We start from the raw sequence: 26,361 nt of genomic DNA on the forward strand, positions 1-26,361 counted from the left end.
CGATTATCGAGTAATCGAATAAATTTTCAATATTCGATTAATCGAACGAATATTTATTTTTTGTAATAATCACGTATCACGTTGTCATTCAGGTCGCGTGGTCTATCGGGTTGTCGATGTTAGATGGTTGGATAAAAACATTTAATAGCCTGATTCTTAACCTAAAATGTATAACTTAGAGAAAAATTTGTTCTTTCATTAATCGCGAATTGCCACTGTAGGCAATTATTCGATGTATACATATATTGATTTTAAATTATTCGATACAAAATTACTCGATTATAATTTCCGACATTCGATTATTTGAATTAATCGAACGATTAACCGACGTCTGTATGTCTATCATGGACAGTGTAAAAAAATGTAAAAAAAAACAAACGAATTTCAAACCAAAAAAAAAACCAAACATCATTTTACTCGCTGCGCCATCTAGTTGTAAATCTAACGTAACTTGGTCAATACTACATATACACTTAACCAAAAACTTATGCCCAACCTTGCATGAGGACCTTGTTCAAAGCCGATGAGAGAACAAAATCAGATACGATGTCAAAATAGCAGTAGCGATCTTTGTTACCATTGCAAATTTTCCGTTCTCGCTTATTTGTTTCGTCGGCGTAGGAAAAAGGAAAAAGCTGAACGATTTCTCCACGATCCAGCGACACCAGCTTACGATAACTTGGGCCACAAAACGTCGAAATGTCCGACATTGATGATGATTTCATGTGCGAAGATGAGGAGGATTACGGATTGGTAGGTTGTATTTTTTGTATTGTGCGTTTTTTTCCTGAAAGAAATTGCGGTGCAAGGGGATTTGTGTGCAACTGCGTGAAACTACTTATTTTTATATTCGATCGGAAGACAGAAATGCACAAAGAAAGATTCTTTGTGTTGCGTGGTTACGATGATCCTTATTTCGATTATGGTTTCGTAGGAATATTCCGAGGATAGCAACTCGGAACCGGATGTGGATTTAGAGAATCAGTACTACAATAGCAAAGCTCTGAAGGAGGATGCCCCACAAGAGGCGCTTAAATCCTTTCAAAAAGTCCTTGATCTGGAGAATGGCGAAAAGGGCGAATGGGGCTTCAAGGCGCTCAAGCAAATGATAAAGATTAACTTTAAATTGGTATGTTAATCAGAAGTGGTAGAGTGGTAGCGTTATATTAAATGTTTTCATTAACAGCAAAACTATCAGGAGATGATGAGCAGGTATAAACAATTGCTGACCTACATTAAGAGCGCTGTGACGAGGAATCATTCGGAGAAATCAATCAACTCGATTTTAGATTATATTTCAACTTCGAAAAATGTATGTTTTTGATTTTTTCTATTGAAATCTGCTCTCTATTAGGCTGAAATTTAGAATGTTTACGTATCAATTCAGATGGAGTTGCTGCAAAACTTTTACGAGACTACGCTAGATGCGCTGAAGGACGCCAAAAACGACAGGCTCTGGTTTAAAACCAACACAAAACTGGGTAAGTTGTACTTCGATCGGAACGATTTTGGTAAGCTGCAGAAAATACTCAAGCAGCTTCACCAGTCCTGCCAAACTGACGACGGTGAAGATGACCTCAAAAAGGGCACGCAACTGTTAGAGATTTACGCTCTAGAGATTCAAATGTATACCGTGCAGAAAAACAACAAAAAGTTGAAAGCTTTGTACGAACAATCCCTGCACATTAAATCCGCCATCCCGCATCCACTGATTATGGGTGTAATCCGAGAATGTGGCGGTAAAATGCATCTTCGGGAGGGCGAATTCGAGAAGGCACACACTGACTTTTTCGAGGCGTTCAAAAACTACGACGAATCGGGCTCTTCTCGACGCACAACGTGTCTGAAGTATCTGGTGCTCGCGAACATGCTCATGAAATCCGGCATCAATCCGTTCGACTCGCAGGAAGCCAAACCGTACAAGAATGACCCGGAGATTCTAGCCATGACCAATCTGGTTGTGAGCTATCAGAACAATGACATCATGGAATTCGAGGCGATCCTGCGGAACAATCGCAACAACATAATGGCCGATCCGTTCATTCGCGAACACATCGAAGATCTGCTGCGCAATATTCGAACCCAGGTGCTGATCAAGTTGATTCGGCCGTATACCAAGATTACAATCCCCTTCATTTCGAACGAGCTTAACATCGAACCGGTGGAGGTGGAAAGCTTATTGGTGTCGTGCATTCTGGATAGGTATGTACTGGTTGAATACTTTCATCATAAGATGGGCAGATATCAGTTTGAAATATTTTCAGTACAAAACACTATAAAATCTACAAAAGAAAAGCTGAGAATGATAACTCATTGCATTTTTGCTTGTTTCTAGTACCGTCCAGGGTCGTATCGATCAGGTAAACCAGGTGCTTGAGCTAAATAAGGAATCACGCTGTGGGGCACGCGACAGCGCAATTGAGAAATGGTCCAACCAGATTAACTCGGTTCAAGCGGCCATCATTAACAAGATGGCCTAAAACCGGCCGTAACTAGCAGTGTTGGTTGGCCTGTCCTTCTCCCATTAGAGCTAATATTCTACAAAAATATTATTAAAAGCAACCCATCAAAAGCAGATTCTACACGATGAAAATAAATTGTTATGGTGATACGATTGATTTTTTACAGGAAAGAAAGTACTTTTTTCCTTTCATGAACTCAATATTATACGCTTTGACCGTGATGACAGATACGGAGGGGTGCTATTGGGAATCAATAAGTGACACTCATTTTCTAGAATTAATCTTCCATCTATTGGAGAAATTGAAACTGTTGCTTGTCATGCAAACATCAGAGGCAAAGACCTTCAGCTTCTCAGCTTGCATTGGCCTCCGAGACTTTCGGTTAGCAGCAAGCTACATGCTGTCATGTGCTCACTCCCTTACTGAGCCACAGTTGATCATGGGCAACTACCCTCCCACCGAGACTCCCACAAAATCGCTCAAATTCACTATTGTTAGATTGCAAGTGGAATGTACTCCAGGATCCTAACGGTAGTGTTCGCTTGTCAATCAAAATTTCTATCACCAGTGGGTCGAATTCTTCTGAATGTATAAACATGGCATATAACCTGCCAAGACACACGACTGGAAATAATATGCGGACGCGATTGCTCTTGTCAACAATTCCAGAGATGGTTTACCTCTATTGGAGGAATATAACTTATATTCTCGTTTGATCTATGACGGCGCAGCTCGCGCTCAAACGAAACCCATCCCATGTTCCATCATTCGTCGAAGGCCTCCCAATCCATGGTGGGATAGCCAGTGCTCCAAGCTTTATTGAGATCAGTCGAACGCATTTAAGGCTTTTCGGAAATCCTTGAGAATCCAATCAATCAAAAATTTGATCAAAGGACAAAAGAGCTTATTGGCGAAATTTCGTGGAAGGTTTGTCACGATAAACTTCAGTTATCACTGAACACTTGTTTTGATCGTTTTGAGATAAATAAGGAGTTATTTGCTTAGCAGGGGTTTGAAGCTTGAAAAATAAGGCCCCCATCTACTAATATGGTTACGTTAAGAGCCCACAGGTTCTACATTGATATCCGTAGCATTCGAAAATTAAGGGATGATTCGTTAACGCAAGAGGATACAATACACATGTCACCTATACACATCAAATTTAAACATGCAGACACTGCAATCAAAAGGTTTTACTTCGGATCAAGCTGTGCACAAAATCGAGTATTTTACAAATTCACAAGAGATCGTCATCACTCTTATCCAGAAACGTCCGACATCATCGCTTGAAGACCACAACAACCGAGACAAAGCACCGAAGATTTTCAAACTGCTTACCCAACGTACGATGCTGCAAGTCACAAGTAAACAGTTTTAGCGATTAGGAGGCGATTGGAGGAGTCGTTATGAGCATTGTACTACCTATACGCATACAAATAACTCAAATGCCGTTTTTAGGGTAAATAAGCGCTTACTATCTGATCAAAATATGAATGAGCTCAGATACAAATGGGTTTACTGGACATGACAGAGGAGGCGTTACGCAACGTGGGCGGGTTGATGGTTTTCTTGTACCAAAGAAATTTTATCTTATACCAAAGATAAAATTTTATTTTATTGATGGAAATTCTATCGCTATTCAGACATTCATTACACAATGGGATTCATGTCTGGAAAGTGCATACGAAAAGCACAAGGACCAAGTCTTCACAACAGAAATAAGTAAGCTTTTGCTATTGGCGATCTAACGTACAAATCTACACCTAGGCGGCGCTGCGGTGAAAGTGATGATGGTTTTAAATTTTGCCATGTGAGCTTATGGAAGGTTTGTAGTTCTTTCCATAAATTACAATGTCATAATCATAAAAGATTATTTGATTGCGATGAGTTTGTAAGAAATTTAATTCTGCGCAATTTTATATATAACATGTTATTTATTTACCTCTTTCAGTAGTGAAAACTATAAAAATGTTGACAAGAAGGAAATTCGAGAGCACAATCAAACACAAGTAGAAAAATGTACGATTCCTGCATGTGAGAACTACCTTGGAAAGTCCGGAAGTAAAATATACGTGATGTGTTTTTGAGTTTTAGGTTACATTAGCATAGATTAGCATCACTTTCTTAGTTAAAAAACAAAATCCAGATGTCTCATTGATCGTTTACGTTTTGCGTTAGATCGCCAATTGTATTCACGTAGACGGCATTAAGCTACGTGTGCTTTCATTGGGAGGCGAAAATAATGATGGATATTCAGGTGGAATAAACATGTTTTCAGAATCAAAATTATGAATGAAAATTGTCTTTAACGTATGGAGTATTTATTTTATGTGATGAAATAAGAGGTTTTTTTTTTCGATATCACAGGAACATATTGAACGAAAACTGTTTCCAATGATGATTTTATAATATAATAGTAATTGTTTGTGAAACAAACAGGAAATGCATCGACAAATAGTTAAGTGAGTGTCAGAACTACATGTATTAGGTAATCAAACAATATGAAGTAAAAATTTTCATTCAAACTTTTATATTTTTACACTGCACTTGGCCCTTCTGATCTGATAGAGAATAATTTACCTCCCAAGCACTAATATCGCCACCAGACGACGACACTGTACATTTGTCGTCGCAAATATAAACAAATCATACACTGAGAGGAAAATTGAGTATATATGACCAATTTTTTGGAAAATATTACCAATTCGCTAGTCCTTTTCTACCCTACTAATCATTGGTACATCCTACGAAAAAAAAATGGATAGACACAAATGTCTAACAAAACTATGGATTGTAATTCCAGTGTTGGCTCAATTTAGGCTTCAGTAATGGCTGATTTGTTGGCCCTTGTGTTGTGTAGCAATTGGATTTTTTATTTCAAATATTTTTATTCTTATTAATATTCTTATTCTATTCTTATTTTTAGTGTGCGAAAACGATAATTTTCTTCACACTGTTTCGCAAAATTATTGATTTTTGGGCGAGGAGTGAGGGAGGGAGATGAAAGAAATGAGCGCCATTGTGGCAGCCATTTGTGGCTAGCTTCCACCTTCACCTTAAACATACTACCGATTCACGTCCCGGAGGATTTTCGTTTCGTCTCACGTATTTGTTGTTTCAAAGAATTAGAAAAAACTCCAATTCGCAAACGCTATCATAAAAATTTATCACCGACTACATTCCAATGGAATTCCAACAATCGATGGAATAAAATACTGTACTTCTTTGGTGAATAAATGTACCGTTCTGAATCATATTTCAGACGCTTAAGTCATATGATGCAGAAAACAGATCTAAACTTTTTGCACAGGCATTATTTGGTTGATATTTTTAACAAATTAGTTCAATATGCTGCTAAGCTTTCTACTTTGGTACCTATTTGATTGATAACATTAAAAAAAACATCGAATAAAACACTTTTCAAATGAAGCCAATAAGAATCAAACTTCGGACACTATTTATAAAAAAAATCAAATTTCGGACACTCTATTTTGTGATTTTTTGAGCGAAAATTACATTACACTTGATTATATTTTACACCCATACCTCGCTACACGGCCGCTCTTTATACGGCATTTTGCTGTAACGACCCTCTTCAATTCAGGCACGTTTTCGATTTACGGCCTAAAATGTTTCGTTATAACGGGAAAAAAAAATTGAGGATTGGTTCAAATATCAATCTTGTACAGAAGTGAAAAAATATTTGCGAGACTATAACTTAAGCAACAAAAAAATAGGTATGTATACATACTCATATTTTATGTAACATGAAGTTGTTTCATTTTTGTTCATAGATTATTGTTGGTTTTTATGTATGTATTGTATGTTTTATGTTTATGTTAAGGATGTATTTTTTATTAAATTAAATAAATTTAAATGAAAAGATAAAATGCATTTTGAATGATAAGCCATGTTACATACTTGACAAATTTGGAACCGATCTGATTGAATTTGTATGAATTTGTATTAGAATAATTGATTATTTATACGGCTTTTCTTTTTGCGACCAAATTTCATGTAACCGATCTAGGCCGTAAACCGAGGTATGGGTGTATAGTCAACTGCGAAACGCTTACCAAGCAATGACAGTAAACTGTTAACGATCATGATAACTGATGAAACACGGAAGAAATTCAAATATTGATGAACGGGTAAATTCTACGTGCTCACGCTGAGCACACGTCAAACACAAACGATAATGAGTTGTGTCGTCATATTTTTGCCGATTATGTTATAATTCAACTGTAGTTCTCATATGAAATGATAGTGAAACCAAGGGATTACTCTGAAGAAGCAATTGTGATATTAATTTCATAGTTATATCATCAGTGCATTAAGCATTCGAAGTTATTAGAACAAAGTGTCCGAAATATGATTCGGAACCGTACTTCGGTATCTCGTGTGGATTGATCTTGAGAAACGGCACTGGCCGTACATCTCATTCCAAACAATCACAAAGAAAGTTGGTCAGATTCAAACATAGTTGTGCTGTGCTTATGAAAGTAGTACGAGGTAAGTAAAAAAAACTTTTTGCACGCTACGCGAATACGGCTAATCACTAGAGGCGGTATGAATACATAAAAATATTTTTTTTGGCCTAGTTCTTATTTTTTGTTCAATAATTAAACGATGAGTTGAAATTTGCGTATTATTTTCTATGTTTCGAAAAAAGTGATATACACGGAACATTTTCAGTGATAAAATCGAGAGTATAATGAAAGAGACGTGATAAAAACGCCCAGTGATATAATCGAGACGTCACTGTAATTTATGAAACTACAGACTTCAAAACCATGCTGCCTGGGGGGAAATCGGCATTGCAGATACATGAAAATAGGGAGAGTTCAAAGAGTTTAACGATGTCACATATCCAAAATCAGCAAGCAACAGATAGACTAACGGAATCCTACGTCAACAATGCGGTCGTGTCTCGCACACAACCCTCCAGTGACGTTTTTTCCCTTAAAGCTATCGATCTTCGTGTGTGATTTTACTTATACCCTTATCCCCTCCTTTCCTACCTGCGCGAGCAATCGGCTTCCTTCTTACTACGAATAGAATAAGTTGAAATAAAAATTCATATTGGATATAAGAACAGATTCAAGATGTAAGTGTAATCATCAACATTGTTTCAATCTCCTTATGTTCCCTATTTTTCCTGAAAAAATATGTCATTTTTCTAAACTCGAGTCGACCGCGAGTATTCGGTTTCCTAACTTACTAACCACATAATTATGGAATGTTCGTATATGTTAGTACACATATATATTTAAGAGTTTGACTCCTTAACCCCTTCGCGTACGATTTAATTTTCAAAAGATCGGATCAAATGCAAACGCTTCGATGGGTCACGCATCGAGTAATTTTACTACTCTGCTGAGCGTCTTGGCGCCATGTGATATGCAAGCGCACCACGAGAGAGACTCGATGTTGTACGTTTTGGCACAATCATTTCACATCGAGTGAGACTCGATGTTGTACGTGAAAGGGTTAAAACCTAGGTAACTGAGCCTGTAGAAATAAGCGAATCATAAAAAAGGTACTTATTTTATTAATATTTTTGATGCATTAACCACACGCTATCTGTGGAACTCTTCCGGCGATCCCGCTTCCTTCGAATGACAATGAAGATCACCATCGCGAGGCACAAAATCAGCGTAAACGCAACTACACTACAAACTATCACCAATCCTAGCCCTTCGTGAGCATGCAAGCATTCCGGATCATCTACGGAGCAAATTATGTCGCTAGCAAATCCTGCTCGCACCGTTCCATCCGAATCGCGCACTGCTGCCGGCGATCCAGCCATTTGTAGCCTCTCCATTCTTGGCCCGCCGCAGAATGCATCAACGTGATTCAGATACTTTACCATCCGAGTACCGTTCCGGCTGCTCGGACTGCTGCAGCGAAAATCGTCCAGGAGATATTGGAGCTCTTCTCGATCGTATAAGGCAGGAAGGACTTCATCAACAAGCCACTTGGCGGAACAACTACAATCCCATGGGTTTCCTTGGAGATTAACTCCACCAGGCATACGGTTCCAATCTGCCAGGTCTCGGGGAATGGAAGTCAACTGATTGTAACTGAGATCGAGCTGGAAGAAATCATATTTGTAATATTTCACTCTCAAAATTGAAGATTAATCATACCATGCACAAAGTTGTCGCATCAAATGCTTTGGGATCAATATGGCGCAATTTTGGACAGTTGGAAATGCTCACTTCAACACAACTATGCTCGGTTCCATCCTCGTGTTCAACTGTTGAGTAAAGATGAGTTCAATTTTAAATAAACACAATCGATTTCGCATCATTACGTACCCAATTTCCAAAAGCTTAGCGCATCAAGTTGTTCCAAAATAGGCATCATGTTCAGCGAGAGTCGCCTTAGCATCACTTCATCCTCAAAGAAAACTCGGTCTATGGGATTGCCGTCCAAAATCAACGACACTAATTGTTTTCCCAGATTGCGCGGTATGCCCGTTAGGGCATTAAATGATAAATCTAGTTCTGTTAGCTCGGGAAACGAACCACCAAAGAATGACTCGAATCGATTGCTGCTGGCGTTCAGAATGAGCACATTAACCGACTGTCCGATGCTTAGATCCGGAAGATGGTTGTCCTGAATCTCCAGTATCCGTAGAGTGGAGGGAATTTTTTCGAACGGCCACAACTCCATACCGTTCCCAGCCACATTGATCATTTGAAGTCCCAAGGGGAGGTGCATGTTCGCATCGAGGTTTGTGATTTCATTGTAGGAAATATCCAACCGCTCTAGTCGAACGAGATCATCGAATGCCTGCGGATCGATGACACGAATGTTGTTGTTGTTGAGATAAAGTGCTTCTCTGTGAAGGAAACAGTTCGAAGAAATCAATCTGCATAAAACATTGGTTCAGATCTTGGATTACTTACAATTGTCTCAAATTTGAAAATGTACCAGCTAAAATCGCTGTCAGTTTATTCCAACCTAAGTGTAATACCTTCCAACCCAGTTCGCCACCGTGGTCCCAGCTGTAGATTTCACAACCCTCTATGCGAACAACACTAGCGTTTTGCAGAACATTTAACAGTTGAATTGACACGATTTTCAAGTTGTTGTTGGATAGATCAATCGATTGCAGGCTGTTGAACCGAGCTCGTTCAAGGGCCGTTATCACCGTTAGAGAATTGTTGGATAGATCCAAATGAGTGAGATGGTTCCTATAAGCGAAGAAATCTATGACAAAATAAATTAGCCAGAGATTATAAGAGTTTGATAAAACTAAATTTTACCTTTCTGGATTACACCAAGATGATTATCAGTAAGTGTAACTTTTTGCAAGTTTTTGAAATTAGCAAAAGGTTCGTTGGCGAGCATCTCAATTCCATTATTGCGGAAGCTTAATTCCACCACGTTTGAGCTGACGGGTAGTCTGCAAATAGGTTTTAATATGTTAGGAATTTGCAGAAATTGGATGCCAATATATTCGTTGATTTTAATATGTTTTTTTCATTTTCATTACCAACGGAAAATTGTAGACCACATAATATTCATAAATTTAAAAGAGAAACGCATCCACTAAGCTACTACACATTGATAGGCCTTCAAATTTTTATCCGCATTCCTGCTCCAACCATCCTTTTTATTTTTTTATTTACAGTGGTTCTACATCCCACTGAGATTAGATCTTCTTCACATCATTCCGACAATAAACCCGGTCCATGGCTGCAGTTCTGCTACTCTTGGCGACACCCTAGTCGTGCTCCACCTGGTTCAACCACCTCGCTCACCGGGGCTGCTATTCGGTATGCTAACATGTCCAGCGTTGGCGACTTTCTGAATACTAGGTTCGTTTGAAAAAGGAGAATGAACCACAAACTGGCACAAATCTAGCCAGTTCGTGGTTCATTCTTCTTTTTCAAACTCCAATTTCCTGTACACCGCCGTACACTTTTCTCCATCGTTCATGTTTCATGCTCATAGAGGACTACCGGTCGGATGTGGGATTTGGACATGGTATACTTCGCAAAGGATCGGAGTGTGTTGGACCTTAGGGATTTGTGAAGCCCATAGTAGGCACGACTTCCGTTGACTATGCGTCTTTGAATTTCACGGCTGTTATTGTTGTCAATTGTTATCAACAGGGCAAGGTAGATGAACTCGTCTATCTCCTCGAGATCGTCGCCGTCGATTAAAACGCTACCAAGATGGAATCTGTTATCATTAGCCCTTCCTGCTAACATTAATTTGGTCTTAGGCGTATTGATTCAAGCCCAATCAGTCCTGCTTCTTGTTTCAGTCAGGTATACATGTCCGCTACCGTCGCATGTGTTCTTCCAATTATGTCCACGTCATCGGCAAAGCAGATAAACTGACTGGACTTATTGAAAATCGTGTCGATACCCACTTCTCACAAATCTATTTACTATTGGCGATAGACGGCGAAAGAGAATCTGGGATAAAATTTTGTAGACGACGTTCAGGATCGCGATTGCACGGTAGCTCTCAGCTTGTCACCCTTTTGGATGGATGGAGCAAATCACCCTTCTTTTCACTCCTTTCCACTATTCCGGTAGTTGTTCTGTTTCCCAGCTCCTGACTATTAACCGGTACATATATAAATTTTCCGGACCTCTGAAGAACTCCGTTACTAGACTATATTTACCAGCTGTTTTGTGATTCGTTAGCTTATCAATAGTCCCCTTAACTTCACTCATCGTAGGGGATGGTACGTCGTTGTTGTTCACTGCACCGGTGTAGTCCTCATACTGCCTCCCTTCTTCAGGTTTGCTGCCTTCGCCTGTGTGTTTCATTTTTACGGATGGCTTACAGTGCCTACACCAACCCCCGGAAGACCATCGTGCACAGCTCTGAGTGAGGAACAGATGCTGTTTTGCCTCATATTCATAGCCCCCTATACGCATGATATTCAATTGACGTAAGAACATAGATCTTGTAACCGTTTTATACTAGTGATGGGCAAATCAGCTCATTATGATGAGTGGCTCAGAGTTGTTTAGCTCATACAATTAAGCTGATCATTTGGAACTGCTCTTCAGCTCAGTTCAATTTTGCGGTTGTTCACACAATTGTATCTGAAGCGTAACTACTATGAGACATTGTAGAGCGAATGTTTTCTAAATGAACCAATTGTATTTGTAAATATATACAAACTAAGGCTGATACTGAATTCTAATAATATAATATGCAACAAATACTGAATGCAGAAATCCAACTTTGGAGATGCTGAATTTAAACAACGAAAAAACGGAAGAATGAATATTCAAGATTTATGGTTTTCCTCATATTCGTCTTTCTCATATTTCCTTCTCTCCATACTTTTTTCTCTATTCTTTCCTTTTTTCTATTTTCTTTCAGAAATATATCCTAAAACAACGTTTTTAGATAAAACTACCGAGAGAAACTTTTCTTTTGCATCCACACTCGTAAGGATAATTATTTTTTTCACTGATATGCACAACGCGAAATAATGATTCGCTATGACTAAGGTCAAAAAGATACAGCCACCCTCTATCTCTATTAGATTAGCAAATGCGAAAATAGTAGTATTTGTTTTATTCTAGAAGTCTGTTCCGCATAGAAGTCCATTGTCATTATCAATCCATTACCAATCAATCGTCAGCATTGATGTCGGGTAATTTTTTAATTGTTTTGATTCATTCATTTTTAAATGAAATATAATATTTAAATTCAATTTCAAACAGTTATTGATATAATAATGATTTTTATTTTATAATGCGTTATATGGAAAATATAATTAAAAACGAGCGATTTAATATAATTCTTTCGCATCTTCAAACTCACACTCTCTGCAGCTCTGCCGCTCCACAGATCCGGAGCTCTTCAGATCAACAGCTCTTCAGCTTAACAGCTCATCAGCTCAGTAGCTCTTCAGTTCAACAGCTCATCAGCTCTTCAGCTCCGATGTGAGATGAAAAGCTGCGTTTTTTTTATTGCGAGCCGATCCGAATCCGCTCACTATGATGAAGCGAGTCGGATGAACAGCTCATGAGCGAATGGCACATCTCTATTTTATACCTCGTGAACAAGGATGGAAAACAAGGGAGCATGATGTGATTTACGATTAATCGCAAACTGCACAGATCGTAATCTGTGCAAACTGCGACTAACTATTAATCCTCACCCATCATAACCAAATGATTTTCTCTTGGTAACTCTGAGTTGACCAAAGCATTACTAGACTGAAACTAGTCTGAATAATTGAGTTACTCTCCTTCCTCGTTTTGCTTTCAACTCCTAACAGGATTTGCTCCATGGGAATGAGTGTCTCTATGACGTACGATTCTCGCTCTCTCATCCGGGCGTTCAATTTTCCTTTCCGAGCGCGTTTACTTCGATGAAACTGGGTAAAATAAAAAAAAATGCGCTACAGCAGATAGGACGACTTTAATGTTTCATGTTTCACGGAGGATTTCTCAGATGGTGTTTAAATTAATCAAGAGACTACAAACAATAATCCCTCTCAAATCACTAATTTTATGAGTTAATGTAAATGCGTTATTGGCCAAGGCTTTTACGACATCGAACACGTGGTCTTGCGAGATATATTTTTCCGCCTGCCCAAATACAGACCACTTTTTTCGGGGCCGAGTAAACTGGTGTCTAGAAAAGACCTTGATTACCTTGAATTAATAAAAAAACATAAATTAGCGCAAATATGTCAACATGTGTTTTTTTGTTTAAGCACGTAAATATTTGCTCATAATTTTTTTGGATTGTGGCACTCTACATAATTTGTATGCAGATAGACTATCCACAGTTTGTGGGGGAATGGAATACTCATACAACTCAAATGGATAATGATTATCTGCTATCACAAAGCCGAGAAATTTTTTGACGTTTTGTTTTACTATTGATTCATTCAAAAAAAAAAGCTTTATTTTTAAATGTTTTCTTATCCTGAGACTGGCTCACCATATTGCACTGCTACTAAAACCGTAGGCTAACTTCAAGGATATTTTTTATTCATTTTCGGCGAATAATCAATAGAGTGCCGTGTTATGAAACATCAGAATAATAGCAAAAACAATATAACGATCATAAGGTGTTGGACAGGTTATTCCAGACGACATTGGAATATATTCCATCTGATCATCTTTAGAAAGGTTAATGACCTTCAAAGGATAAATTTATCTTGGGCACATTGAATTGATGTTCATGACTTCCAGTCGGACGTTTATTCGCTCTGATAATAATTGTGTGGTCCTCACAAAGCATATATTCCAATGCCGTCAGTTCACTGAAATTATTCGCATACCGTTTGATGATAAGGTAGGATGTTGATAATCATTTGCTGCGATACCTATTGTTCCAACAGTATTCATTCGACAATATGAAGACTGAATACCTGAAATTAACCAGATTCTACCATGCAAATCTGCGGTCAAAGCAGTATGTACACTTGAGAGATGCAACAAGTTTGAAGGGATATAAAAAAACATTAGTCTTTCGACAAATCTACTGCCACATATGTCGGAAGTCCACGATACATGAATATCATACGTCCATACTATTTCATTACATTTATTCGCAACGAAGAACGTAACCACACAGAATTGAATTAATCAAATATGTGATCCGTTTTATCTACAAAATAAAAAAGGGTCTGAAATTCAATCGAATTCGAAAGGTGTTTCGTGAAGTCACTAATTGAATTACTGTTGGAAAAATTATTTGGAGAGAAATGTGAATGTTCAGAATTATTGGAATCTAAAAACAATTTTGGGCGGGATGAGATTCGCCCAAATCTGCTGGTAATAAAATTAATCAATTGCATCCATTACCCGTCTGCTGTTTATCAGGCGGGAGACGACAGCAAAATAAAATCGACACGAGACTGAGTCAGCCACTCACTGCGGACAGTGCAATAGAGAATTAAAAATCCCTCGATGAGTGTCGTAAGATTTCAGTTGATCGTCTCTTGTTACACTTTCCGATCAAGAACTCATCATCCGCTCTATGGAATGGGATTAATCGTTTGTGGCTTGCACTCACGATAAAACCTGAGTAGTAGAAGTAATGCTTCGAGAGTGCAAGCAGTTGGGATTCCGCTCTCATATTGCTTTTTTGAGATCTTGGTAGCTCACCGTTCCAAGTATTCTCTCTGTGTACATATGAAGAATAAAAGAGCCTCGCCTGCTGGGGGTGATTTAAAAACATCCGACTAGAGGGATATACTTATTCATTGATCGTTGAATGTGATTTTTTACCATCCCTGCTCGTGAATGACTCATTGACAGCTTGGTGTGCGCTAAGGTTCTTGCCTTTTCGAGGGTGATATCGGCAGTGGCTATTTAATAATTTTATTCATATTTGATCGGTTCATTCTGCACCCCTAAAATCGTGCACCCGGGGGCGGTCCGCACCCCCGCTCAAAAGAGAAATCAATTCCTCCTCGGAAATACCAACAGTTAACATTCGCTCAGTTAAAGAGCAGTCCAGTTAAACCAGGTTCAGTTATCGAATGATTACTGTATTTGGAAGACAAAACGACAGAGCTGGACTGCCAGAATCAACGTTGAACAAGGCATGTCAAAAAAAAAAACTGGCAGAGTTTCAACGCTTATCGCCACATCTCCCGTTTATGCTCACCCAAGCTAGGATCAAAACTCTCGTGTTTACTCCGAACCAGGAGCAGGAATTTATCCATCACCTACTTGATCATGAGAACCGTCTGGCTTTTGAATTGGCCATATAAAACAACGTGAAACTTCCAATATAAAAAACATTAGAGCTGGCTGAGGTTTCTAGAGCCTCTTGATACTTTGAAATTATTCTAGCAAGTTTACATTCTATTCTATAAAGGTGTGAGTTTTACCCCGACAGGGGGTCGCACTCCCTTTTATTTCACCTTAAAACATCATTGTTTGGATTCTATCAAAATTTGAGATCAACTCAAAAAATTATCAACAGATACTGTAGAATGGTTCGTGAATAGTTGAAGAGAGGTTCTGTCACGATTTAAAGTCTAAGAAACATGAGAGGTCTAGGAAATATGTGGAAATTAAATCAATTGAATTCGATATCGTTTCCCAGTGATAATTTCATTCGGTTTCAATAGATAAAATTATAAATAAAACAGACCTGACGCTGTCAAACACACCATAACCTTCCAACGTTAATATTTGAAAGAGCCAAAAAAGTAGACAAATGTGGAGTAACTCTATCCGCGTTGACGGCATTGAGCTTCGTATTATGAAATGGGGGAGTAGGCGTGACAATATGGGTTTGCAGAAGAAATGAACGTACTTTGAAAATAAAAATTATGAATGAAAATTATTTTTACCAAACCAAGTTAGTACTCTATGTAAATGAAAATCACTTTTGCTTGCATGTAGTGAAAAAATATCATACACAAATTGTTTCCCAAGGTCATTTTGTATTATAATGGTAAGTTTTGGTGAGGAATATCTGAAAATTCATAGAAAATAGTTTAAACTAGGGTCAGAACAACGTACTTCTAGTAGGCAAATAACGCCAAAAAAAAATTTCATACAAATTTTAGTAATTTAAAACTGCCTTAGGGTCGACTAATTTGATAGAGAATAGTTGGCCTCATACAAACTAATATCGTATCCAGAAGTCGACACCATTCCGCCGTCAACGCGAATTATGAAACATCTGCTAGTCACCAGTGACAATACGTTTAAGGTGAAGGTGGAAGCTTGCCACAATGGCGCTCATTTATTTCACCTCCCTCCCTCACCCCTCGCCCGAAAATCAATAATTTTGCGAAACAGTGTGAAGAAAATGACACATCCCATCGAGTAATATCAACCAAACTCTGATCGATTACTCACAAGATATTAAATTTTCATCTGCTGCCGCATTGTATAGTGAAAAACGTCGGAAAACTCGAGCTAGTGCTTTGAAAGTTAAATTTTCATTTTTCAATTTTCGTATATGGTTTTGTTTGTATTGGTGAAAGCAACGTTAATTTTTCGACACTGATGCCAGACAACATCATCGAAAGAGCTACAAAAACCACTCAATGAAATGTTATTCCTGAGCCATAGCGTTTCATGTCATGGAAATCAATAGAATAAAATTGTGTTGATATCAATACATTTATTATTTTTACGTTCAATGGGTCTATAATGTAAGTTTTTGCAACATTAACATTGGTTAAATAAATTGTATTGCAGAGCTCGGGACACTGCTACGGCTGCCTATGCTTTCAAAAACAGTAAAAGAAAAGTACTACATTCAATCAAAATGCCTCGGCCAACGAAGAGAAGTGTTAGGGCTCTCCAACGTGAATATGTGAAAACAATACGATCAACGAAGGAAAATATTGAGGAATTATCAACATCGAGTTACTATGCGGAAGAACTTGTTAATACCAAAAGAGCCCCAATTCGCATGTGTTATAAATTTGCTCATGTTACGCTCACGTATAATCAAAATTTTACTTCATTTGCAAATGCACCTTCTATATATATTTATATTTGCAATTGAACAACACATCGTTCATACATTTTACTTTAGTATTGAATTGTTATTTTTTACAAATGTATTCAAAGACTCGTGTCAATGAAGCGCCACACAGTCTGATAAGTGAATTGATCTATTTACGTGTGCTTTGCTCTTCTCTTACAAACACTATTACCCCACAAGTTCTTCATGGCATGGATCCTCATCGAGCAATACCTTCACCTCAGTGTCTTCGAAAGGTTTTTGTCTTACTGTTACGTGAACGGTTGTCAACATCGAAATCTAGGATAATCTATATATATATATATATATATATATATATATATATATATATATATATATATATATATATATATATATATATATATATATATAAATGTAAGGCAAAATCTGTTGCTAAGCGGAAAACTCAAAGAAGGGATGGTCCGATTTTAGCCTTCTTTATTTTGTTGTGTTCGTCTCTTCCCGTAGATCAATATAGTGAAGAGAAAAATCGGAAAATTTTCGGAAAATCCTGAAGGAAGGTCGGAAAATTCGGAAAATTGAATTTTCCACATGTTCGAAAATTACATCATAATAAGCGTTGTTAGTCCATTCGATATTTGCGCTATCGAAATTGATCTTTGTTCGTAAGTGGAAATGGATTTTCAGGTGAAATAACGCATTTCCATATCTTATATCTATATAAATAAAAATGTAAGGCAAAATCTGTTACTAATCGGAAAACCCAAAGAAGGGATGGTCCTATTTTAGCCTTCTTTATTTTGTTGTATTCGTCTCTTCCCGTAGATCAATATAGTGAAGAGAAAAATCGGAAAATTTTCGGAAAATACTGAAGGAAGGTCGGAAAATTCGGAAAATTGAATTCCCACATGTTCGAAAATTACATCATAATTAGTGTTGTTAGTCCATTCGATATTTGCGCTATCGAAATTGATTTATGTTCGAAAGTGGAAAAGGATTTTCAGATAACGCATTCCTATATCTTCTATCTATATAAACAAAAATGGAAGACCAAATGTGTTGGTGTGCCCTAAACCCGAGGAAGGAATGGTCCGATTTGAGCTGTCTTTATTTTGTAATATTCTCTGTATGAAACATGTATTCCATGCAATGGAGAAACATGTTATTTCCAAATGCCTGAAGAATCTTGAACGAGAATTGTGTCTGAAAATAATTTTATATTATAAGGACGAATTTTTGTAGAAGTACTAGACAATTTATAGTAAAAGGAAATTGTAAAGGGTCAAAGGGTAATCAATCAATGAAGAGTTCAGTGATTGAACTCACTAACGTTCACTTAGTAAGAAAACGTGGATGTTTGAAAGTATTCAAATCAAAAAATCTATTTTCGGCGAGACGAAGTTCGTCGGGTCAGCTAGTAATCGATAAAATCACTAGTGCGCTAAAGTAGTTTGTTTTCCATATGTCTGCGCTTGGTGAATGAGGTATGGATATGTCGAAATCAATTCACAATTACTACTGGAGCCATCTATTGAAACACAGCCGGAACTTTGTTGCCCACCTTTTTATCATGAAGTCCCATTATATTTCACTATTGATGCTATTGATGTGAGCGTGCATACACAAAACAGAACCTCTCTAATCAGGAATTACCTGAGCGTGGGATTGCTTAACCGTTTGAGGGCAGGGAGCGCGATAGCGTTCCTCTTATATATAATTTAATTTATTTTCAACTGGCTCAGCAACGTTAAGCATCAATGAGCCGTGTTTATGTATAGGGAAAAGCCTCTGTGAGTAGAACTATGCAAATGTTCTTTCTCATAAAGGCATAAAAACCCTATGATTTTTCCAAGAAATAGAACAATATAAATAATTATACAAAATTTATTATGAAATATTATTTAAGACTTCTTCTTGAGGATTTTTTATAGAGAAAACCACCTCCTTGAAGATTGCGAGCAATTGCGTGCATCTGAGTATTTTTGAGTTCTGAGGAAAATAGTTGAAGAAAAATGAAAACGTTAATAACCATATATTATTGATAAATAATAAAAATATTCATAACAAAAAACAAAAAAGTTGGAGAAGTAAACGATAATCAAAAATAAAAGAAAAATACACACATACTCATACTTGAAAGTGTATGGATTTGAGGAAGTAATAAATCAACATAATTGCATCGAGATTACGAGTAGCCAGAACGTCACGGATCGAAACATTGAGTGGCATTCCCTTTTTGCGAAAATTTTCTATTAAAGATAACCTTTTATTTTGAAATTCAGAGCAATACCATACAATGTGATCAATATCGTGGTAACCTGTACCACAAATACATAGGTTACTATCACTGATGTTAATTCGAAAAAGATGTGCATTCGAGGAATAATGATTAGACATGAGTCTGCACACTACTCGAATGAAATCACGAGAATAATTATATCCTTTGAACCATGGTTTGAGGGAAACTTTAGGAATGATAGAATACAGCCACCGACCTTTATCACTACCATTCCAACTTGTCTGCTAACATTGAAGTGCACGTTCACGAGGAAAATGGAGATATTCATCAAAAGTAATTGGCCTATGACATAACAGTCCTTCCGTAGCGCCCTTCTTAGCAAGAAGATCAGCTTTTTCATTTCCTGGTATCGAACAATGAGAGGGAATCCATACAAAAGTGATATTAAATGATCTACTTATCAAAACACTTACAAGATGTTGGATTCCAGACAAGAAATACGAAGAATATCTAGACCTTACCGAACGAAGTGCCTCTAAAGAGCTGAGACTATCAGAAAAAATGTAAAAATGTTCAGGGGACAAGGTCTGAATATGTTGTAATGCAGTGTATATTGCAGCCAATTCCGCAACAAACACCGAACAGGGCAAACTAAGCTTACGGAATATGGAGAAGTTAATATTAAATACCCCAAAACCTGTGGAACCATTAAGACTAGATCCATCAGTAAAAAAAATTTTGGTTGAGTCAATATGTTTATATCTTGACAAGAAAATTGCAGGCATGACTATTTGGCGGAGATCACTGGAAATACCACTCACATAAACTTTCATTGACAAGTCAAAATTAATAGAAGGATTGAACAAAATTGAAGGAATGGTCTGGAAACCAAGTAAAGCAGATGGGCTTTCCAGGGTCAGAAATTCAAGATATAGCGACATTCGCTTAGATTGAGTGCCTAAGGTTAGCATTTTTTCAAAGTTTGTTATCACTATCGGATTGAGTGTTTCACAACGTATCAAAAAAAGAAATGATAACTCGAAAAAGCGCACAGAAAGAGGAAGGATACCAGCTAAAATTTCTAGGCTCATTGTATGTGTTGACTGCATACATCCTAGAGCAATACGCAAACAGCGATATTGGATCCTTTCCAGTTGCATAATATGAGTACGGGCAGCGGACCTGAAGCAAAAACTTCCATACTCCATAACAGATAGAACGGTTGTTTTATACAACCTAATCAAATCGACGGGATGCGCCCCCCACCAAGTCCCTGTTATGGATCGGAGAAAATTTATTCGTTTCTGACATTTTTGTTTCAAGTAACCTATGTGTTTACCCCATCACACTCTAGAATCAAACACAACTCCTAAATACTTGAATGACGGCGAGTGCCTAATTGTTCTATCCAAAAGTTTAAGTTGCAATTGTGCGGGACGGTGTTTTCTTGAAAACACAACCATTTCTGACTTTTCAGAAGAAAACTCAATACCCAATTTACAAGCCCACTCAACCAAATTATCAAGAGAAATCTGCAAGGGATTATACAGATGAATACTGTCTTTGCCTGTTACCGACACTACACAATCATCTGCATATTGTCTCAAAGTACAGTTTCCTGATAAACAAACATTGATGTCATTTACATAAAAGTTGTAAAGGATTGGACTAAGACATGAGCCTTGAGGAAGGCCCATGTAGCTAATCCGTAAAACTGACGAAGAACCATGGGAAAAACTCATATGTTTTTCACGCATTAGGTTAAACAAAAAACTATTTAATTTTGGAGAAAACCCATTTAGATGAAGTTTTTCAAAAAGAACCTCAATGGAAACTGAATCAAACGCACCCTTGATATCTAGGAACACTGATGCCATTTGTTGCTTACTACACAAGGCTATGTCAACCTCTGATGAAAGCAGAGCAAGACAATAATTAGTTCCTTTACCTCTACGAAACCCGAACTGCGAAGGTGAGAGGAGGTTGTTGGATTCTATCCAGCTGTCTAAGCGACATAGAATCATTTTCTCTAATAATTTTCGAATGCAAGAGAGCATTGCAATTGGTCTATAAGAATTATAATCAGACGCAGGTTTACCAGGTTTCAGAATAGCTATAACTTTAATCTGTCGCCACTCATGCGGAACAACGTTCTGCTCAAGAAAACATTGAACAATTTTAACAAACGTTTCTTCGCATTATCAGGTAGATTTTTCAATAAGTTGAATTTGATCCTATCTGACCCCGGCGCCGAATTGTTACATGACAGAAGTGCAAACGAAAATTCAGCCATACTGAACGGAGGCGCAATATCATCAGATGTCTCCAAGAAGGGAGGTGGAGCAGGTGCTGAGTCTGGACATATCTTCTTGGCAAAGTCAAAGATCCACCTTTCAGAATATTCAACTTGTTCATTTGAATGAGTTGAATTTCTCATCTGTCTGGCAACTCTCCAAAGAGTGCTCAAGGAAGATTCTCGGGAAAGCCCATTCACAAAATTACGCCAATAGGCTCTCTTTTTGGCTTTTATGAAGCTTTTGAATTTACGCTCCAGATAAATGTAATTGTCGTAACGTTCGCAGGAGCCTGATTTACGCCAATTCTTGAAAGCATTCGATTTTTCTTTATAGAGATTTGTACAATCTTGATCCCACCACAGATTAGGAGAACGTCTGCGAAACGAATTCCCAGGAAAACGTTTCGTTTGGGCATCAATAGCACTGTCATGAATTAAACCAGCTAGAAAATTATATTCTTCTAACGGGGGTAACTCATTAACTAATGCCACTGATTCTGAAATAATTGAAGAATATCTCTTCCAATCAATGTTTCTAGATAAATCATGCTGAACATTTATAGTTTCAGACGATTTAGAATAATTTGAAATAGAAACGGTGATCGGCAAATGATCACTTCCATGTGGATCTTGGATAATCTTCCAATGACAATCTAATGATAAAGAGGAAGAACAAAGGGATAAATCTAAGCGACTTGCGCGGCCTGATGAAGGAGCAATTCTTGTTATATCACCTGTATTTAAAACTGTCATGTTGAATTCATCGCAAAGATCATATATAGAATTAGCTCTTCGATCATCAAAAGATTCACCCCAGCCAATGCCATGTGAGTTGAAATCTCCCAAAATAAGATGAGGTTGTGGAAGAAGCTCAATTATATTCACAAGGTTTCGATAATTAAGCATTGTACTTGGTGGAATATAAATAGAAGCAATGCACAAATCTCTACCCTTGATGCGTGCCTGACACGCAAGAATTTCAATTCCTGTGACTAAAGGCAGGGGAATCCTGTAAAATGGATAACATTTTCTAATACCTATGAGAACTCCTCCATAGGAATCATCACGGTCTAAACGAATAATATTGAAATCATGGATGTTTAATATATTGTCCGAACGAAGCCATGTTTCAGAAAGAGCAAACACATCGCAATTCAAAAAATGGAGCATTTGCTTGAAAGAGTCAAGTTTTGGAAGAAGACTTCTACAATTCCACTGTAGAATAGTATAGAACTCTCTGACTCATCCAATAAATTAGGCATCGAAATTAATGAAGGAGAGGAGGGGCCACTTTGCAACCATTTGTTTAGCTAACTGACTGATAGTAGGAAGCCAAGCAGAAATGAGACATTTCAATGAATCTGAAATTCCGAAAATATCAAAGATCCATCTAACAATTGAAGAAAAGCAAATACCTCCTGAAAATGATTGGGGTTCAGGAACCGATCGAGAAGCAAATCTGGGATGACTTGACAATTCAGGGAAATGAACGTCATAGTTAGAGGATCCCCAACCAGGAGGGTTACTGTTGGAAGGAGCAGAAAAATGAGAAGAAGCTTCTGGTTGATTAGAGGATAATCCTCTTTTTTTAGCAGGCTTGGAGGAGGAAGTATTTTTTCTCTTCCTGGTTCTTCCCGCGATTATTGGATCGAAAGTAGTATCCGATTCATCATCCTCTGATAAAGCAGAGAAACGATTTTCTGAAATCTCGGATACCTGAGCTGCCTTGAGTATATCAGCAAAGGATCGCTTAGAACGATCTTTAAGTGACTGTTTAAGTTTAATTGAACGGGATTTGTATTTTGGACAGTCTTTAACTGTGTGAGGAACACCTCCACAAAGAATGCATTTATCAGCATCCTTGTTGCAAATACTTTCATCATGATCGACTCCACACTTAGAACATTTAATTTTATTGCAACAGAAGGTTTTAGTGTGACCTAACTGTTTGCAATTAGTGCATGACATTATTTTGGGAGTAAATAATCAAACTGGAAGACGAAGCTTATCAATGAGCACATAATTTGGAAGAGCTGTGCCCTCGAAGGTGATTCTAAAAGAACCAGATGGGAAATATTTCTTCTCGTTGCCATCAATTATAAATGAATTCAGCGATCGAACTTCTAAAATTTTCACATGAGGAAGTTTTACATCATGAAAAATACCCTCTGCTTTTTCGAAATCTGCTAGTTGGAGAGATTTTTCCGAAACCACACCATCGATTTCAACAATGTGTGCCGGAATATACACTCGATATTCAGCAGTGAACAAAGAATTATTTACAACTGCGTTAGCGTCTTTACAATCCGAGAGCACAACACGAAGTTTGTCTTTATTAACTTTTGTAATCTCCAAGACACTTGAGTAATTAGATTTCAAGTCTTTACAAATTTGGGTCACTCTTAACGGTTTCCCTTTGGGACGGAAGAATACCACCCAACGATTTTTCGATGAACCCGAAACGTTCTGGTATTGTCGTATTCGAGAAAGATTCTTGGGAGGAATATTCTCAATGATTGGATGTTGAGGAGAATTAATTAGATTTTGAACCGAACTGAGTGAAACAGAATCAATTGTTGGCTGTGTCGAATTTAACTGTGATTGTTTTTTATTTTTCTTCGAAGGACGAACTTCAGAAAAACAATTACTAGGAGAAGCTACGATGCTCATATCAACATCGGAGGGTTCGTTCCCCTTTAGATAGAATTGTGTAATAAAAATGAGAGCAGAGAGAGCATAAAATGCCTAACACTCACAGAAAATAAAACTATTATTTTTGTATATATAAAAAAAATTAAATAAAATTAATTAATTAATTAAGTAACACAAAACAAAAACTTAGCTGTTTTATATTTTCCAGAGGCAGGGAATCTTCAGAAATCCTGCACCAAGGTTCAATACAGCGGGAAGCTTCACACACACCGAAAAACACTTGAAAATTCAAAATTCGTATATCTTCTTCGGGGAATTCCACTCGCTAAACAAATGGCTCCAATAACTTCACAACTTCTTCGAGAAATAGTCTTCAAAACACTGAAATGACCTACAAGAAAAAAAAATCACGAAGAAAATCTGCAATATTCGTTTTGATGAAAATTATACGTCACCTTTACTCCACGGCTTGCTGATGAGCGTTCCTCTTATTATATGCCAAAAGTGAGGAGAGTGCGATACCACTCTTCTCGTTTGACACCGTTTTCGTTTTTCGTTTCGTTTTTACGATTTTATTCAAAGAAAAATTATTATCATAGTTTGTCCACCTCTGATTATGGTTTGTCCGAAAAATGATCATGGTTTGTCCGGTTTTAGAAATTACTATTTATGAATGAAGAAATTCGAATTTTCTAGTTGATGTTGCATTTCTTGTTAATTTAGACTTTCTTCGAAATATTACATTTGCTTGGCCATTTTGAAGATGAACAGAACTCAACACAGATAAACTTTATTTCTGCTTTGCACGAAGGACAACAAACAAAACAAACAAACTGCAGCGCGCCAAGCGGTTGCCAGAGTATTCATGTGGACAAACCAATATCAGCGCATCGGACAATCCATGATCAGAATTGTGGTCATCGAGATGCTACAATTGCATGACTTAGACATATAAATCTTATACAAATTATTAGCAAGCATGATGTTTACAAGATTTGTAAGTATTATAATCCAGAAAAAGTCTAAATACGTACCAAATAATCATCAGTGGTTGATTAAAAGTTAGCTTAAATGAGGGGCGCTTGACATCAATAGAAGATGGACTTTATAAACCTTTAAAACATATGAATCCGTAAAAATATCCTGTAAAACTACTGAAGATCATGAAAAAGACAATTTTATTGATATGTTTGGGAACATTTGAATACCTGATTTGACACAGGTGCGCTGAGCATTCAACCAAACCAAACCAATATCATATTTTCGACTGGACAAACCAAAACCATTTACTCTAGTGCATTTCCGTGTGAAACATTCCACGTTAGTAATGCGCGATCGACGCTATCATATTTCACGAGCAATAACATTCGCACCACAAACGCTCTCTGTTATCTATCTTTTGATATCACGGCGCTTGCAATCACTTCACCCTAATTTGTGTCATAAAGGTTCGCATTGATAACATAGCTCGGCAGCGCATACTCACGCCAAAATTGATCATACCTTTTTCCGGGGATATGTACTAACTTTGCGCAACAAACATCCGCTACTTTGTCTGACGCATCATTCCAACAAAATTTATTATACTTACGCGGGTAAATACTTCAATTCCATATTGTTGAAGAAGGCGCGCACTTTTGGCAAACCGTTTTTCGAATCGCTTACAACCGGCCAAACTGTATGGTGCAAATCCAGATAGTGCTGTGAAGCGTGCTGCTGGTGGGAAGGACTTTTTCCTACACATTCCACTATCATTGTATCCCCATCCTCAGCATCCTCCAAACAACGACAGAGAGAGCATATATCCACCGTTTCGACATTTGATACACTTGCATCCAATAGAAGCACCATGGATGCTACCACTATTGTACCACAGATTAGAATATGAGGCATCTCGACAGAGAGCGCGAAACTCGTTCCGTGTGCCTTTGCGAGCCAGAAACTAATGGAACATATTCAACGGCTGGAAATAGGGTTGCGATTTGCGTAGCACAATCGATTCTTTGTACCGTGTTTAGACCATTAGTAGATAAGATACACGTGGCGTCACTCAGTCCTGTGTCTCTTATCGGAACGGTTGGCGTTCGTGGTTTTTTTTTCGAGGTTGGAGAATATTGTGATAATACTTCCAATGTTGACTGTGGTCTTCAAGTAAACAATTTGCAAACCCCCTTATTTGAACGATTGTTTGATAGAATAGTTAACCGAAGTTAACGCTCTGAATATTTCAGAATCAACAACCAGCGCAGAATTATTTGATATTGAGTTCGTTTTTTTGATTTATATTTGTT

At 37.6% G+C, this 26,361-nt stretch overlaps 2 protein-coding genes across 3 annotated transcripts; one reads left to right on the plus strand and one right to left on the minus strand.

Annotated features, from left to right (window-relative positions):
- The first annotated feature begins 517 nt into the window (after positions 1-517).
- Positions 518-2,611, plus strand: LOC129777284 (COP9 signalosome complex subunit 2). 2 transcript variants are annotated; one of them, XM_055783488.1, is made up of 5 exons: positions 518-753; positions 935-1,129; positions 1,187-1,312; positions 1,367-2,202; positions 2,336-2,611. In XM_055783488.1, the coding sequence occupies exons 1-5, from the start codon at positions 700-702 to the stop codon at positions 2,478-2,480; spliced, it is 1,356 nt and encodes a 451-aa protein (XP_055639463.1). In that variant the 5' UTR covers positions 518-699; the 3' UTR covers positions 2,481-2,611. The 2 variants fall into 2 exon arrangements, with proteins under 2 accessions (XP_055639463.1, XP_055639464.1); XM_055783489.1 differs by having other exon boundaries at positions 1,388-2,202.
- Positions 2,612-7,570: 4,959 nt separating this feature from the next.
- Positions 7,571-26,007, minus strand: LOC129777281 (slit homolog 1 protein-like). Its single transcript, XM_055783483.1, has 6 exons — positions 25,662-26,007; positions 9,737-9,876; positions 9,377-9,680; positions 8,783-9,309; positions 8,612-8,721; positions 7,571-8,556 (listed from the first exon to the last, which is right to left on the minus strand). Exons 1-6 carry the CDS (start codon positions 25,961-25,963, stop codon positions 8,014-8,016), a joined length of 1,926 nt encoding a protein of 641 aa, XP_055639458.1. The 5' UTR covers positions 25,964-26,007; the 3' UTR covers positions 7,571-8,013.
- Positions 26,008-26,361: the final 354 nt, after the last annotated feature.

Source organism: Toxorhynchites rutilus, chromosome 3 (genome assembly GCF_029784135.1).
Source record: "Toxorhynchites rutilus septentrionalis strain SRP chromosome 3, ASM2978413v1, whole genome shotgun sequence".
Taxonomy (NCBI): Eukaryota; Metazoa; Arthropoda; class Insecta; order Diptera; family Culicidae; genus Toxorhynchites; species Toxorhynchites rutilus.